The sequence below is a fragment of the Zonotrichia albicollis genome, chromosome 28, assembly GCF_047830755.1.
Source record: "Zonotrichia albicollis isolate bZonAlb1 chromosome 28, bZonAlb1.hap1, whole genome shotgun sequence".
Lineage (NCBI taxonomy): Eukaryota > Metazoa > Chordata > Aves > Passeriformes > Passerellidae > Zonotrichia > Zonotrichia albicollis.
In genome coordinates, this window is record NC_133846.1 from 998742 (window position 1) to 1013243 (window position 14502).

Consider the following 14502-nt stretch of genomic DNA (forward strand, 5'->3'; position numbering starts at 1 on the left):
AACCCAGGTTTGGTTTTAGAGCCGAAACGTGAGGAAAAAGCTGATGGGATACAAGCGAGGAGCCCGGGTGAGGAGCAGAGAGCAGTGTGGGGACAGTTTTGCCCCTGCTGTGGGATCCCCTTTCCATCAACGGAGTCTCCAATGGGAAAAGGGAGCCCTTGGACACTCCTTACTCCCCATACATAAGCCAGGACAGGGGCCCTGTGGGTTCACCCCACACCACCCCAGCTGAGGATCTGCCACCTCCATTCCAGCAGCCCCTGGTCCCAGTGTCGCAGCCAGAGCGTCTGAGCAACACAGGGAGGCACCGGCTGCTCCAGGAGAGGTGGTGCCTGGAGCAAGGAGGGCATCCCGAGGTTCCAGCTCAGCTGGGAGCTGCACCGCCCAAAACCTCTGCACACCCTAGTTTTGCTGCAGCAAACCCCTCTCCCAGCCTTGCACCAGCCCCTCACAACGTCAGAGAGCCAGGCAGGAGCTCCCAGCGGATACCGGGGCAGGGGAAGGGCCCTGCATGGGGCCATATCCCCACTGCAGCACCCAGGCGTGCTGGTTGCCCGAACCGAACCTTGCCCATCACTCTTGAAAAGGGCGCTGAGTGTTCCCAAACGCTGAAATGGAAGCGTCAGCATCGGCCCCGTGTGGTCCCTCCGCATCCCCCCACCCTCCATGGCTCAGACCGATTGCTCTGGCTCTGTGCCGTGGCAAATCCCGCATCACGATGTGTGGGACCCTTCTGCCGCTCCCCTGCCTCCTGCCCCGCCTGCTCTGCTGCCTGCACAGGGCTCGGAGCCAGCACAGGTCGGGGTGCACGCACTGGGCACATCTTGCGGACGAGGGGCCGAGTGTCACCCAAACCGGTCCCACTCTGTCCGGGACCGCACCCAACGTAAGGAACTCGTGTGAACTCGCCCTGCGGGAGGCGCGGTGGCGATGGGAAGAGCCCTCTCCTGGCCCTGGATCCGCCACTGCAGCCTCTTACAGCTCATCGCCATCCCGTCATTAATTAGAGGCTCCTGAAGCATCTGTCCCCGCTCCAGCATCGCTCTCCGGAGGGGAGAAAACAGATTTGGAGGCGCCGCGGGAAGAGCGGGCTCTCCCTGCCTGCTCCAGCCTCCAGCCGTGTTCTGCTGCAGGCAGAGCAACTGGATTTGCACAAGGGACACCGTCCCAGCTCTGTCCCCCTGCGCTGATGTGGCATCTGCCACCATCGTGTCCTTTCAAATGGGAGATCAGATCAGACCTGGGGAGGCAGAAGGGGCCCTGAGAACGCCCACCCACCCTGAGCCCTGCTCCCCCTGCTCACCTCGGCAGGACCTGTCTGTCCTGCCCCAGGAAAGGGACCTCCTGCTTTCCATGTCCTGAAGTGCCATGATTCCAAATCAGGAGTTTCTGCCCACCCCAGACTTTACAGGAGCGTGACCTCAGGAGAGAGGTCCTCAATCCCTAAAACTGCTCCCAGCATCCTGAAAACAGTCAAGATTTCAACCCAGGAGTGTTTCTACTCAGGCTCCCTTCCCATATTTTGCAGGCAGGCAACTACCAAGGACAGGGGGAGATGCTTTGAGGGCTTGAGCCCCTCTGCTCTGGAGACAGGCTAGGAGAGGTGGGGGACGCTCAGCCTGGAGAGAAGGCCCTGGGCGGAACTTAGAGCCCCTTCCAGTCCCTCTCCCTTCCAAGAGAGCTGGAGAGGGACTTTGGACAAGGGCCTGGAGGGACAGGACAAGGGGGAACGGCTTCAAACTGCCAGAGGGCAGGGTTAGATGGGATATCGGGGAGGAATTCTCGGCTGTGAGGGAGGTGAGGCCCTGGCTCAGGCTGCCCAGAGAAGCTGTGGCCACCCCATCCCTGGAAATGCTCAAGGCCAGGGACTTGGAGCAACCTGGGATAGGGCAAGGTGTCCCTTCCACTGAGATGAGGTTTAAGGTCCCTTCCCAAACCATCACAATTCTATGATGTGTACAACTGCCCTCCCCTCTGCCACACAGGGCCAGAGCCACAGACACAGGACCAGGAGCCGACAGTACAGGAGATCACTTTATTGAATCCAATGGTGTTAGACAGACGACTGAGAAGAGACATGCCAGTTGGTGCGGGCAGTGTGGGCAGCAGGAGCTGACTTGGTGCAGGGCTGGATTTGTTTCTGTCTTTTCAGAATATCCTCAAGCCTTTTCCTGGCTTCCTTTTATGTTTCCTTTAAAATTTCTTTGAAGTAAAAACAACTAATCGTGGAAAGAGTCCAGATGGTGTTTGTTTGTTCCCTATGATTGTTCCCGCAGCTATATACAACGTGGGGCTGGGTCTCAACATCAGGTATAAAATGGAGCGAGTTTACAAACGTGGAGGGTGCAAGGAAAAAGCAAAAACAGACAGGCGTGAGTAGAAATCTGGACCAAAATCTTAAAGAGAAATTTAAAAAGTGCTATAAAACCCCTCGGCAGGAATACCATGCAGTTAAGAAACACAAAACCCAGTCAATTACACAGATAATCTAGAACAGGAATTTGTCCATTTCATCTTTTATTTAATTAAAAAAAGGTTGTTTGTGTTTATTAGAAAAAAGCTAAAATTGTAAGGTTCAGGCCACCAGGCAGCAGCAGCTCGAGGGGGCAGGAGGGTGAGGCACTGGCATCACCCACCTCCAGCCCCTCAGGGGGACTCCCAGGGACCATGGGCACCTTTGGGGGCAACGGGCACCTCTGGAGGTGGCAGATATCACCTTGTGGGGTGATGGGCACCTTTGGGGACAGCAGGCACCTTTGGGGACAGCAGGCACCTTTGGGAGTGTTGGGCACCCTTGGAGGCGGCAGGAGGATGAGTTAAAGCAATCCTTGGAGCCTTTCCCTGGGGACAGAGGGGCTCAGCCCACAGCCAGGGGGTGGCCCAGACAGCTGCCAGCCTTGGGGACAGGAGGTGCTTGGTGTAAGCCAGGAGGAATCCACCAGGACCTGGCCCCTCCTGCCAGGTAAGCCCAGCCAAGCCCCCCACCAGTGATCCCAGGGGCTGCTGGCACAGCCCTTCTCCTTCCCTAGAGATTCCTCCTGGATCACACCCCATGGGCTGCTCACCTCCAGCTGCTGGGGCCGAGGGGATGGCACAAGGGGGCAGCCCCAGCCTGGGGAGGGACGGGGCAAACCTGCAGGACACAGGCCAGGGCAGGCTCAGCAGCGGGGGACGGCTACAGTTTGGTCCAGGTTTGGGTGGCTCCCTGGAGGAGTCACAAAAGAAAGCTCAGCAAGGCTGCCCCTCCTCCCACAGGACTCCTCAGGGCACCTGGGCACAGGGCAGCCCCCAAAGGTGCATCAGTCCCTTCCCTGCCTGGGCACCTGAGTCCCAAGGAGGGTGTGAGGGGCTGGAGGGAACGGCTGTGTCCCCATTGCAGACCTCGAGCGGCTGCTGGGCCGGAGTCTCATACAATCAGAAAAGAAGTCAGCACAGCACAGTCATCACAGAGTACAAAAAAAACCCAAAACCAGGGCCAAGGCGCAGGGCCGGGCCCCCCCAACCCACACAGGGCGTTCCACGACGGATCTATGTACAGCGAGTCCTCGACAGAAGAGAAGGCGAACAGAAAGCCCTAACGCCCAAGCCAGCGTGGGGAGGAGATCGCGGAGATCCCCGCGGGGAGGGGCCGGGCTGGAGGCCCGGAGGCAGCAGGAGGCTGTCGGACAGACGGACAGAGGGAGGAGTGAGCACCATGGGGCGGCGAGGCGGGACACACCGGCCGGGAGCACCGAGGGCAGAGGGGCCGGCAGCCTCCGGGGCACTGCGGGAAATGCCCGTTCCAGAGGGGTCTGAGGGGTCCCTGAAGGCCACACCAGCTGCAGCACAGGGGGCTGAGGCTGCCCAGTCCCCAGCCTGACAGAGTTTGGGGACAGGGTGGGCGCAGGTGATCTGGCCCTGGGGTCACCTCTCCTCATGTGTCTCTCCAGGGCCCCAGAAGGATGTGGGGGCTGAGCTGGAGGGCAGCAGGGAGGAGAGGGCCCCCAGAGCCCAAGGGGGCACAGAATGGGAGTGCAGACCTGCAGGACACCCCACAGCCATGGCTGGGGACAGGCCAGCGAGGGTGCTGCAGGCAGCAGTCCCAGCACCTTCATTCCTTCCAGCCAAGCTGGCTCTGGGGACAGAGGATGCTGGAGCAGGCTGTGACAGCACTGTCCCAAGCCCCCTTTCCCCCTTCCCGCATGGCCAGAGATTAAGGCACCACGGCAGCACCGGGGCCGACCCTCTCCACGGAGTCTGGCCTTTTGACAATGCAGGACAAGGCCAGGAGGACACATGGCAGCCCCAGGTGCCCCCAGAGCACCAACACAGACCCTGCCAGGCTACAGGAAGGCACAGGGCCAGGGGGAGCAGGCAGCCTGGGGAGCAACCCCAGGCTCATTGACCCACAGCCCCAGGCCTGGCAGCACCAAGGGGATGAGAGGTTGGTTGGGCCCCCCTCCACCAAGGGGGCAGGGATGGCATCCAGCTCCTCAGGGATGGGGCAGCAGCAGCAGCCTCCCCATGCCCCAGCAGCTCAGGGAGGGGATGCTCTGTGGCACCCCAGCCTGGTGGGAGACACCATCCCAGTGCCTTGGGGGAGGAGGGAGTTGCCATGTGAGGGGCTGCTCTGGGAGCCTCCTGCTGCCACCTGCCTCCACACTGCCTCCAAGTCCCACCTCAGCCAACCTGTGCAGCCCCAGGAGGTGGATTCAGGGACTGGAGATCGTCCAGTAAGCACCAGTTTTGTGACAGAGGTGGTTTGAGTGGTGAAACCAACAGCTGCAAAAGAAACCAAAGGGGAAGGACACTGCTGCCAGGGAAGTAGTAGGCACCAGGCCACAGGCTCCAGGCCAGGAGAGCAAAGTACCTGAACTAAAAAAGGGATCAAAGCAAAGTCTGGACTCGGCCAAAGGAAAAGGGGAAGGGGGAAACAAAATAAAATAAGAAAAGCAGGGTTTTTGGGCTGTCCTGGTCACAGCAGCTGCAGGTGGAACAGGGAATGCACAGAGAGCAGCCAGGGCCGTGCTCCCTTTGGCTGGCACGGGGTGGGAGCTCCACAGAGGAGGCTCCCATGGACTGGCCCAGTGGGCACAGAGGGAGCCAGAGCCCCTCGTGCCCACGTGCTCATCCTGCAGCCCCAGCTCCTCCCCAGCTGTGGCCCAGGTGGCTCCTGCAGGGTCCCTGCCCCTTGCAGGGGCCTTCCAGCAGCTCCCGGGAGCGGGGCTCAGCCTCAGCGGCACCTTGGTCCCAAAGCCCAAGAGTTTGCAATAGAGACAGAAAAAACCAAGAAGAGAAACCAGGATTCTCCTACCCCCAGGGCTGGGAGGGGAGATGGTAACTCGTGCTCTTTCACAGATGAGCTGAGTTTCCCCAGGCTCCACCAGGACACGCCAGAGCCCTGCTCCTCTCCTCTCCACTTGCTCGCCAGCCCCACGCTCCTGGATGCCGAAAGAAAAGGAGAGCAGCCCAGCAGCAGCTCCCCTCCACCTGGGCTGGCACATCTGGGCCTCACAGAGTCGACTGCAGGTCGGGGTCCACCATGGTCTCACGGTCTGGAGACTCAATGTAGTTGGCAGCTTCCTGGAGCTTCAGCAGCATGGCCATCTGTGGGGACAGGAGCATGGCTGAGCCCGAGGGGGACACGAGGCCCACAGGTGCACAGGTGACTGGGGAGGCCACTTGGCCCTCTTGCCCTCCCAAACCAGCCTTGCTGGAAAGCTCCTTAGAGGGTAAAGCAAGTCCCAGAGATGCTGCAAAATCCCTCCTTTGTGCCAGAATCCAGCCTCAAGCACAGCTGGAATGCTCAAGACTCAGTGTGCCAAAGCAGCATCAGCTGGCATCACCTGTGGAGCCAGCAGCCTCTCCAGGTGACAGCTGGCATCATCTGGAGCCAGCAGCTCTCCAGGTGACACATCAGGACGTGTAGGAGCACGTGTGCCTGTCTGTGGCTCTGCATGTGGACATGATGCCTCGTGGAGTGTCATGTCTGCCCTTTCACTGGCATGTCACCATGTGTCCTGGTGTGCAGCCCACCTGCCAGTGCCACCACCCCTCACCCACTGCTCCTCCAGGGAGCACGCAGTGTTTCTGCATCCCCAAATCAAGCGTTTTACACCGAGAATCAACTGGGAAAGCAAAGCTCCGCCCTGCTCTGCCACCAGCTCCTCCCAGCCCCTCCTGCTGGCCAGCCTACCAGCGGGTCCGAGTCCAGGGAGCTGGGCGTGGTGTCCTTCACGGTGCGCTCCTCGGGCGGGGACACGGCGCTCTGGGGCCCCATGGTGGGCGGGGGCAGGTGGTACAGCTTGGACTGGTCCTGCTGCGCTGACGGCCAGGGCAGGGTGTCCCGCACCCACTCCACGGGGTCCTCCCAGGCTGCCTTCTGCCCATGCACCTGCGGCAGGGATCAAATGGCAGCCATGCCTCAGTACATGCCAGAGCCAGCAATGTGGCACCCTGAGCCCCCAGGAGAGCGCCATGTGCCACAGCAGCCACAGGGTACAGGGACTGGCAGAGATTTACACCCACCATCCCAGTGCCTCCCCTCTGCCCCCACCCACGATGGCTGTATCACTGTGTCCCCGCCCTGGTTTGTGTTCTCATGTGCCAGCAGCACCGGCTACCTTGAGCCCATCTTTTGCCCCCTCCTGCAGGTAAGGGATGATGGAATTGTTCCACAGGTCGATGAACCAGGTCCGGAAATCCTCAATTCCAATAGGGCAGGACAGAAAGAAGCAGGGACCTGTGGGGGAAAGGCAGACAGTGGAAATGGGAGCTGGGTGCCCCTCCTCCAGTCACAGCACTCAGGTGGGCACACCTGGCTGGAAGGGGGCCCTTGGGAACAGTGAGTAGGCATCATCCACCTGCACAGCAGACAGGCAGCATCTCCCAGACAAGGAAGGGGGCTACCAAGTTCAATCTATCCCCCAAAAGTCTGGTGAGGCATGGGGGATCCACCTGGGAGAAGACAGCTTCTCCATGCCCAGGGAAGGGTGCTGGGAGCCTTGGCTGACACCCCTAGTGACAGCTTCCAAAGGAACAAAGAGCACCCAGGGAAGAGCAACGCTTGTGTGCATCACCCACCAGCTGTGGGGTTTGTGGGACTGGGAGACACAGGGAACACATCAACCCCCCTGAGCTCCTCTGGGAGGGTTTGTTCCCAGTCAGGGTTTGGTCCCAGTCCCCAGGGAGGGTTTGGTCCCAGTCCCCAGGGAGGGTTTGGTCCCAGTCCCCAGGGCTCCTCACAGCCTGGGGCAGAGGAGGAAGGGGAGGCAGGGCCGTACCGATGAGGAAGTCGGATGTGCTGTGTTTTTCCAGGAAGGTGTGCAAATGGTACCAGAGCTTGGGCACCCAGTCCAGCACCCGCAGCAGCTCCTCCTTGTTGGCGTTGATGTCCGTGTCCGACTCCAGCAGCTTCCGCCGCAGGTAGCGCACCAGGAAGCCGTTGGCCGGCTCCACGTTGTTGGAGAACGTCAGCATCCTGGGGGAGGACTCCAGTGGTCAGGGCTGGGTCTCCACACAAGCTGCCCTGCTCCCCAGCACTCCTGAGGCCCTCCTTGCATCCCCACCCTGCATTTGCCTGAGGCTGGGGAATTTCAGGTCCTTCTGGGATGGCAGGGACAGGCCTGGGGGCTCAATCTTAATCAGGGTCCCCAGCCATAGAATGTGACCACAGAAACACCCAGGTGGAAGTGATGGCTTCTGTCCCCCACAAGGATGATCCCCAGGGATGTACAATTCCTACCTGAAGCTGAGATGGAGGCCATGGTTTGGGGTCATCTTCACAGGCTGGTTGGTAGTGCCAATGATATACGGACTGAGTGAGTGACAGAGAGACAAGATTAATGAGAAAAACCTCTGAGTCACCCCTGCCCAAGGCAGAGCTGATCTGGGCACAGCAGACATGTGCAGCCTCATCCCCACAGCCCAGTGACCATGGTGAGAGCAGCAGGGAGCATGTGTGTGCCATGGGGCTGCACTGGAGGGGGGCAGAGGGGCTCTCACCATTTGTGGTACTTGCAGGTGAGCGCCCCGTTGACGAGCTCGCTGATGGAGCCCGCCTCGCTGAGGTCGTCCAGCAGGATCACCAGCGGCACGTCCGCCGTGCCCGTCTCGCGGTCGATCTGGTTGGCCAGGTTGGACAGGTACAGCTGAAGATCCTGGAACAAACAGGTCGGGTGTCACGTGTGGGGCCATGGCATGACTGCCATGGGGACCATGGCACCAGTGCCCACAGGGACGCTGCTGTGTGCCCTCACCTTGCAGGACTGCTGGTGCATGTTGAAGGTGCTGACGATGCCCTCGGTGACGTCCCGACCCGAGCGCTCCACCAGGTACTCGGCCAGGCGGTTGGTCAGGTAGGTCTTGCCGGTGCCACTGGGCCCCGAGAGGATGAGGCGGCGGTGCTTCAGCAGGAGGCTGATGTAGTGCTGCATCATGGGCTTGGGGATGAGTGTTTCGAATACCAGGCTGTCCACGCACTTCTCTTTCAAGCCTGTGGGCAGGGGAGGGCTGAGGGTCCACTCCCACCCTCTAGCAGCCCCAAACAGCAGGGACATGGCACAGTCACGGAGCCCCTCTGCCACACTGACCTTTGAGCGTGACGACAACGCTGGTCAGGCCCCGGCGGCACAGCGGCAGCTCCGGCGGCTCCGTGTCCAGCACCCGCTTGATGTGGCTGATGCTGTAGCCGTAGATGGACTCGGTGCTGAGCCCCAGCGTGGATGCAGGATCCATCTTAGTGATGTAATCCTACATGGAGAAGGACAGGGCTGTCAGAGAGCAGCTCCAAGAGAGCTTGGAGAGGACCTGGGCCAGGGAATAGCAGGCCTGGTGGAGCAATGTCAAAGGATGGCTCTATAAAAAGTGCTTTTTGCTCCTACCTTGAAGACCTGGCAGACAGCCTCATCCAGCATCTTCCAGTCTACCTTCCCGCTCACCTTGGTCCAGCCCAAGAAAAACTCCTGCTGCTTGAGGTCCTAGGAGCCAAGGCAAAAGTGTACAGTGCTGCAGCACCACACCCAGCCCTGGGAGGCATCCTCTGCCCCTTTGTCAGGGCCATGACACGGTGACAGTTCAGGCTCCCCACAGAGCCCCCACTCACCCCCTTGATGATGTGCTGGGGCGGCATGCGCACCACAATCCGCAGAGTCAGCTCATCCTTCTGAGTGCCAGCGCTGACAGCATCCATGGGGGACATGTCTGGGGATGGAGCAGTGAGGCTGTGTGGCCAGAGCTGAGCCACCAGGCCTGGCTGTGCCCAGCCAGAGGCAAATCTTGCTGTGGCCAACAGCAGCACCAGCAGCACGACAGATCCCCTGTTCACTCCAGGTGAGCAGCAGCACGTTGCCACCACACACACTCCCTATCGCAGCCCTTCCCTATCTGCTAGCAGCTCTATCACCCCTACCTGCATCCCCCGGGCTGGGGCTGAAGGCATGACCAATGGTGAGACCCAAGGAGCGCCGTGGTGAAGAGGAGGCCGATGTGCTCGTGATGTGGCTGGGAACAGCACCCAGCACTGCTGAAGGCCCAGGGGCCACCTTGAGACGGTCATTCTCAGCCTTCAGGAGATCCACCTCCAGCTGGGGCACAACAAGGCAGGGCACAGGGTAAGGAGCTGTACAGCAGTAGCACTCTGGCATGCAGCACAGTGGTGAGAATGCAGGGACTGAGGGCACCTTGGTACTGAGAGCAGCCAGGCTGCGGGCAGGGGTCCTCACCTGCATGTTGTGCATGGTCTCCCGCAGCTGCTCCAGCTGGTGGGCTGAGTTAAGGGCCTCCAGGCGGATGTCTGTCAGCTTCATCTCCTTCTCCCACAGCTCTGACCGCAGCTCTGACACCTCCTTCTTCTCGGGCTCGCCCTCACTGTGGGCCTGGAAGAGCCTAGGCCAAGGGAGAGACCAGGTCTCACACGTGTCCCTGGCAGGAGCCTGCAGCCCCTACCACCGGCCCTCCCTGGCCCCACGTACTCAGCCGTGTCAATGCCCACGGAGGAGGATGTGGAGGACTTGATGGAGGGCGAGGCAGTCTCTGTGGAGCCATGCTGCAGCTTGGGGGAGGAGGGGGCTGACGAGTCTGGCGTGGCGATCTCCTCTATGTCAGAGTAGGACGAAGCCGACTTGGGGCCCTTCTTGATGCTGAAGGCCTTATTGAAGGAGCTGCGTAGCTACAGGAGAAGGAAAACTTGTTAGAGGCAGTCCAAAGTGCAGCCTCACAAGCAGAGACCTGGCCTAGTCCTGCCCTGTCTGTCCAGGACCCACAGACAGTCTGAGCTGGGACCAGTACAAACACATCCACTAGAGGCAGCACCTCCACCATGCTGGGGAAGGCTGCAGCCTGACCCCCTCTGCTGGCACTGCCAATGGATGGGGTGCACAACACTCACCCCAGCCTGGATGGCACCAGAGCCCCAAAGAGTGGGACCCATGTCCTGGTCAGGATGTCTCCCAGCCCTGCTCCCCAGCAGCACCTACATCAGGCTGTTCAGGCATGGCACCAACACCCTGGTCCATCGAGAAGGGCCAATCCACCCCCACATTCACCCCACCACAGCCATTTCAGCAAGAGGCATTTATTTCAGGGATGTCCCTTGCTCCACCCACTGCAGAGCCAGAGTCCTGCCCCACACCTCCCTCTGCCCCGTGGATCCTGCTGGAAGCACAGAGGGGCAGCCAGCCCTCCATGAGCATGCAGGTGTCTCACCTGAGCATGCAGCATGCACACAGCACACACAGAGCAGTGGTGGGTGAGCAGCGGGCTGGGGCCAGGAGGGGGATGGACACTGCACAAACTAGACCCAAACTGGGTCCCACCAGCTGGTAGGAGAGCAGCAGGACGAGCACCCTGGGCTCACAACATGTGCCCTGGACTGCCAGGGCCTGCTCCAAGGGAAGGTGGGAAAAGGAAGGGATGGAGAGCACACTGGATCTGTCCCAATCCTCACAGGCACTAGCAGACTGCTCTAGGGTGTTCTCAAAACAAAAAGCATTGCATTTCAGTGTAAACAAAGTAGGGAGCAGGGAAACACTGAGACCTATGTGAGTGCTGGCAGAGACAGAGCCACTTGAGACCACATCAGGCAGCCCTGGAGAGGCAGAGATGGGCAGGGCACTCCAGTGCCCTCAGTGACGCTGGCAGGGCTGCACCAAGGCCTCCACCCCAAAAGATGCAGTTACAGGAAGTCAGGAGAGTGCCTGCCTTCCCTAGGCAAGAAGGGGACTGTTCCCATCCAGGGGGCAGGTCCCATGTTAGCCTTTCCTGCTGTCTATCTATGGCAGTTCAAGCCCCTCCTTGTGGGCACATATTTGTCCTTAACATCAAAGGAAGCAGCCAAGGTGGGCACAGCCTGGCTGGGGACCCAGGATGGCCTGTGCTGGGGTTAGTGCCAGTGGGATGGATGGGATGGGGAGTGTATGAGCACCATCCATGAAATGGAGCAAGGGCCCTGGCTGGGCACGGGTGGATTGGACAGCGTGGGACTTACCTCATACACCTGGAAAAAAAGGGTTGAGGTCAGCATAGGGGAAGAGAAACAAAACAAAGCAAGACTTAATTGCACATCCAGCTCAGAGCTGCCTGGTGCAGGGAAGGAGCTGCCCAGCCGAGGTGCCAGCCCTCCACACTGTCAGAGCCTGCGTGCGCAGGAGGGAGACATGGGGGAATACACAAGGAAGCAAGCATGCAGGGCCAGAGCTGGGAAACTCCTGAAGGGGCTGGAGACGTCCCAGCCAACAATTCAAGACACAAATCCATGGCAATTACACTCCTCACCACTGCTGTCCCCAGAGGACAGGGAACACCAACACCCCAAAGCCAAAGCAGACTGAGAGCAGCTGGTTTGTGGGGTTGACCTTGAGCAGACCCTGCCAGTGGCTCCCCAAGCCCCAGATCTCCTGCCAGTGCCCCATCCAACCCACCCAGCTCTTCTTCTTCTTCTTCTTGGCGTCAGCATCCTTGCTGCTGCCGATGCTGGAGTGGCTGGTGATGCTGTTGAGGCTGGAGATGCTGTCAGAGGAGTTCTGCCGCTTGATGCGCAGCTCTGGGGTCCAGCAAAGAAGCAGGAGAGATTGGGAAAGGAGGGGTCAGTTACCTGCAACTGTCCCAAAACCAGAGCACCCTACGGTCCCTCCTCCCTACACCCAATTCCTCCTCCCACCCAACACCTTCTGAGCTCTTGAAGCCACCTTGTAACAATGACATGGGACTCAGACACCACCTGCTGAGAGATGCCCAGGGCACATATCATCCTGCTGCTGTCCCTGACAGCTTCTTGCACTCACACTGGGGTTTTGGGGCTACAAACAGCACTTATGGGAACAAAGTGAATAGCAGCAGGCAAAACTGGCTGTTGGCAAAGGGCCTGGCAAGGAAGTCTCCCAAGACTGACAAAGCCAGCACTGTGACCTCCCATGGTGACAGCTCTGGCTGTCCATTCCTGGTTTCAGATGGTCAAGGATCCCAGGTGGGGAAAAACTGCTGCCTGGGGCACCCTGTCTCCAAATGAACTTCCCCCATGACAGGATGTGCCCTGGGGCCCTGTGCGAGTCCCAGCAGGAGCATCCAGCTCAGGAAGGGCTGCAGCATCATGCCTTACCTTTGGGGGTGACATCAGTGCCATTTAGTGCACCCTGGATCACAGCCTGGGCCTCTGAGTTCTTCTTCTTCAGGAAGTCAATGGTCTCTCGCAGGTCCAGCAGCTCCGTGTCCTGGGGCAGCAGAGTTGGGAGCCATGGAGTGAATCCCAATGGTGGAGAGCCGACCCAAGAGCACCCTTGGGGCAACCTCCCAAGTCCAGCACCCACCAGCCCCAGGACACACCCACCTTCTCCTCGGCGGTCTCAGCCAGGTGCCGCAGGCGGGACGTCATGCTCACCAGGCTCTGCTCAAAGGCTGCCACCAGGTTGGCCTGGGAGAAGTGGAGAAACAGGTGAGCCCCAACATCTGAGCAAAAACCCACGGACAGGTGAGCACCCACTGCCAGGTGTGGGATGCAAAAGGCTGAAGGGAAATCAGGGCTTCCATGGGCACATGCAGCACCAGCCCCATGCCCTGCAGGGATGGAGTGGGGTGCCCCACAGGGGCTCCATGGGGACTCACGTTAGCAGACAGCTGGGACGTCAGCGTGGCCACCTTCTCCTGCGAGGACTCCAGCTCGCGGCGCAGCTTGCGGATTTGCTGTGGGGAGAGAGGGGAGATGAGAGGGGCCAGGCACTGCCCTCACTGGGGGCAGGGGCAGGCGTGAGCAAAGGGTGTGGGCTCACCTCAGATTGCATCTTCTCCTCAGCCTGGCAGCGTGAGAGCAGAGAGGGACAGACAGACAGAGGCAGGCAGTCAGGGGGGCAGCGAGGCACAGACAGGCTCAGCAGCAGGCAGAGGCATGCACAGAGCCCCCCCCAGCCCCACCCGGATCCCCCAGCCATGCACAAAGCAGCACAGCAGCACAGAGGCGGCTCTTACGGAGGAGTAGGTGGAGGACGCGCTGGAGGCCAGGGACAGCACCGATCCGTGAACTGCAACACAGGAAAACCCGAGCTGTCAGGGTGCCCTGCAGAGCAGCACCCAGGGCTACAGCCCAGGGCACACCCAGTGACTGGGCTCTCAGGGGTGCCTGGGGGAGGTACAGGGTGGGATGGCAGCTGCTCAGCACTGCTCGTTTCTCTGCATGTGCTCTCCACCTGCACCCTCCTCTCTGGGGAACCAGGGCTCTGCTGCCCTCCCCGTCTGCTTGGATCCTCTCCTCCCCAGTGTCACAGCACCCTGGGGGCAACCCAAATCACTGAGCACCCATGGGGGTCAGGGCAGACCCAGGGCTGATGCCAGCACAGAGTCCAACAGAGCCCTCAGTGTTGCTGTCCCTGCTCTGATGCCAAGAACGGGACACAGCCACCCATCCAACAATGCCATGGCAGCACCAGTAGGAAGGGACAAGGGTGCAGGGAGCCCCACCAACCCTGTGCAGCCTCCTCTGCCTGGGCAGGAGCACAGCACACTCTCACCATCGTCCACAGGGTCCCGGAAAGAGCCTGAGCGGATCATGCCCTTGGACTTGTCGGCCAGGGAGAGGGTGCTGCCCATCTGGGAGGTGCTGTACAGCTCGAAGGTGGAGTCGTGGGTGGGGATGCTGTTGGAGCGGGTGATCCGCGGGGCTGTGGTGGCAGTGGGGCTCACTGCAAGGAGAAAGCAGGGAGAAGGCAGGGTCAGAGCCACGCTAGGGACCTGCCATCAGGATGGGGAAGCAGGACTGGGAGCGATCCACGAGAGCTGTGATGCAGTGAGGAAGCAGGGATTGTGGTCCCAAAGCAGGGAGGGGCTGGGAAAAGCTAAAAGGCAGGTTGATGCTGGGAAGACCTGGACACCAGCACCAAGGTAATCACAGGGCTGAAAAACAAATCCATTGCCCCAGGGCCAAGTGGGTACCACTATGCCACGGCCCAACACTTACAGGTGCAGGAGTGGAGCCTGCTGCCCCAACCTGTCTGCCTGGACCTCCCCAAACCCTCCAGGAACATTCAGGTCCTGGTC

The 14502-nt window shown here is 60.3% G+C and overlaps 1 protein-coding gene across 4 annotated transcripts in view; it reads right to left on the reverse strand.

Moving 5' to 3' along the window:
- Window positions 1-2021: 2021 nt before the first annotated feature.
- NAV1 (neuron navigator 1) overlaps window positions 2022-14502 on the reverse strand; it is a 74217-nt gene continuing 61736 nt past the window's right edge. For 3 of the 4 annotated variants that reach the window (XM_074528321.1, XM_074528322.1, XM_074528323.1), the window contains 20 exons: window positions 13977-14147; window positions 13438-13490; window positions 13242-13265; window positions 13078-13155; window positions 12803-12886; window positions 12575-12686; window positions 11898-12019; window positions 9951-10147; window positions 9702-9864; window positions 9389-9563; window positions 9083-9180; window positions 8862-8957; window positions 8571-8730; window positions 8238-8473; window positions 7984-8138; window positions 7724-7795; window positions 7263-7459; window positions 6603-6721; window positions 6176-6373; window positions 2022-5586 (listed from right to left, as the gene is read on the reverse strand). In XM_074528321.1, coding sequence (XP_074384422.1) covers window positions 5491-5586; window positions 6176-6373; window positions 6603-6721; window positions 7263-7459; window positions 7724-7795; window positions 7984-8138; window positions 8238-8473; window positions 8571-8730; window positions 8862-8957; window positions 9083-9180; window positions 9389-9563; window positions 9702-9864; window positions 9951-10147; window positions 11898-12019; window positions 12575-12686; window positions 12803-12886; window positions 13078-13155; window positions 13242-13265; window positions 13438-13490; window positions 13977-14147 — 2606 coding nt within the window. In that variant the 3' untranslated portion in view covers window positions 2022-5490. The remainder of the gene's footprint in view (window positions 5587-6175; window positions 6374-6602; window positions 6722-7262; window positions 7460-7723; window positions 7796-7983; window positions 8139-8237; window positions 8474-8570; window positions 8731-8861; window positions 8958-9082; window positions 9181-9388; window positions 9564-9701; window positions 9865-9950; window positions 10148-11897; window positions 12020-12574; window positions 12687-12802; window positions 12887-13077; window positions 13156-13241; window positions 13266-13437; window positions 13491-13976; window positions 14148-14502) is intronic. The other variant, XM_074528320.1, reaches the window with a different exon arrangement.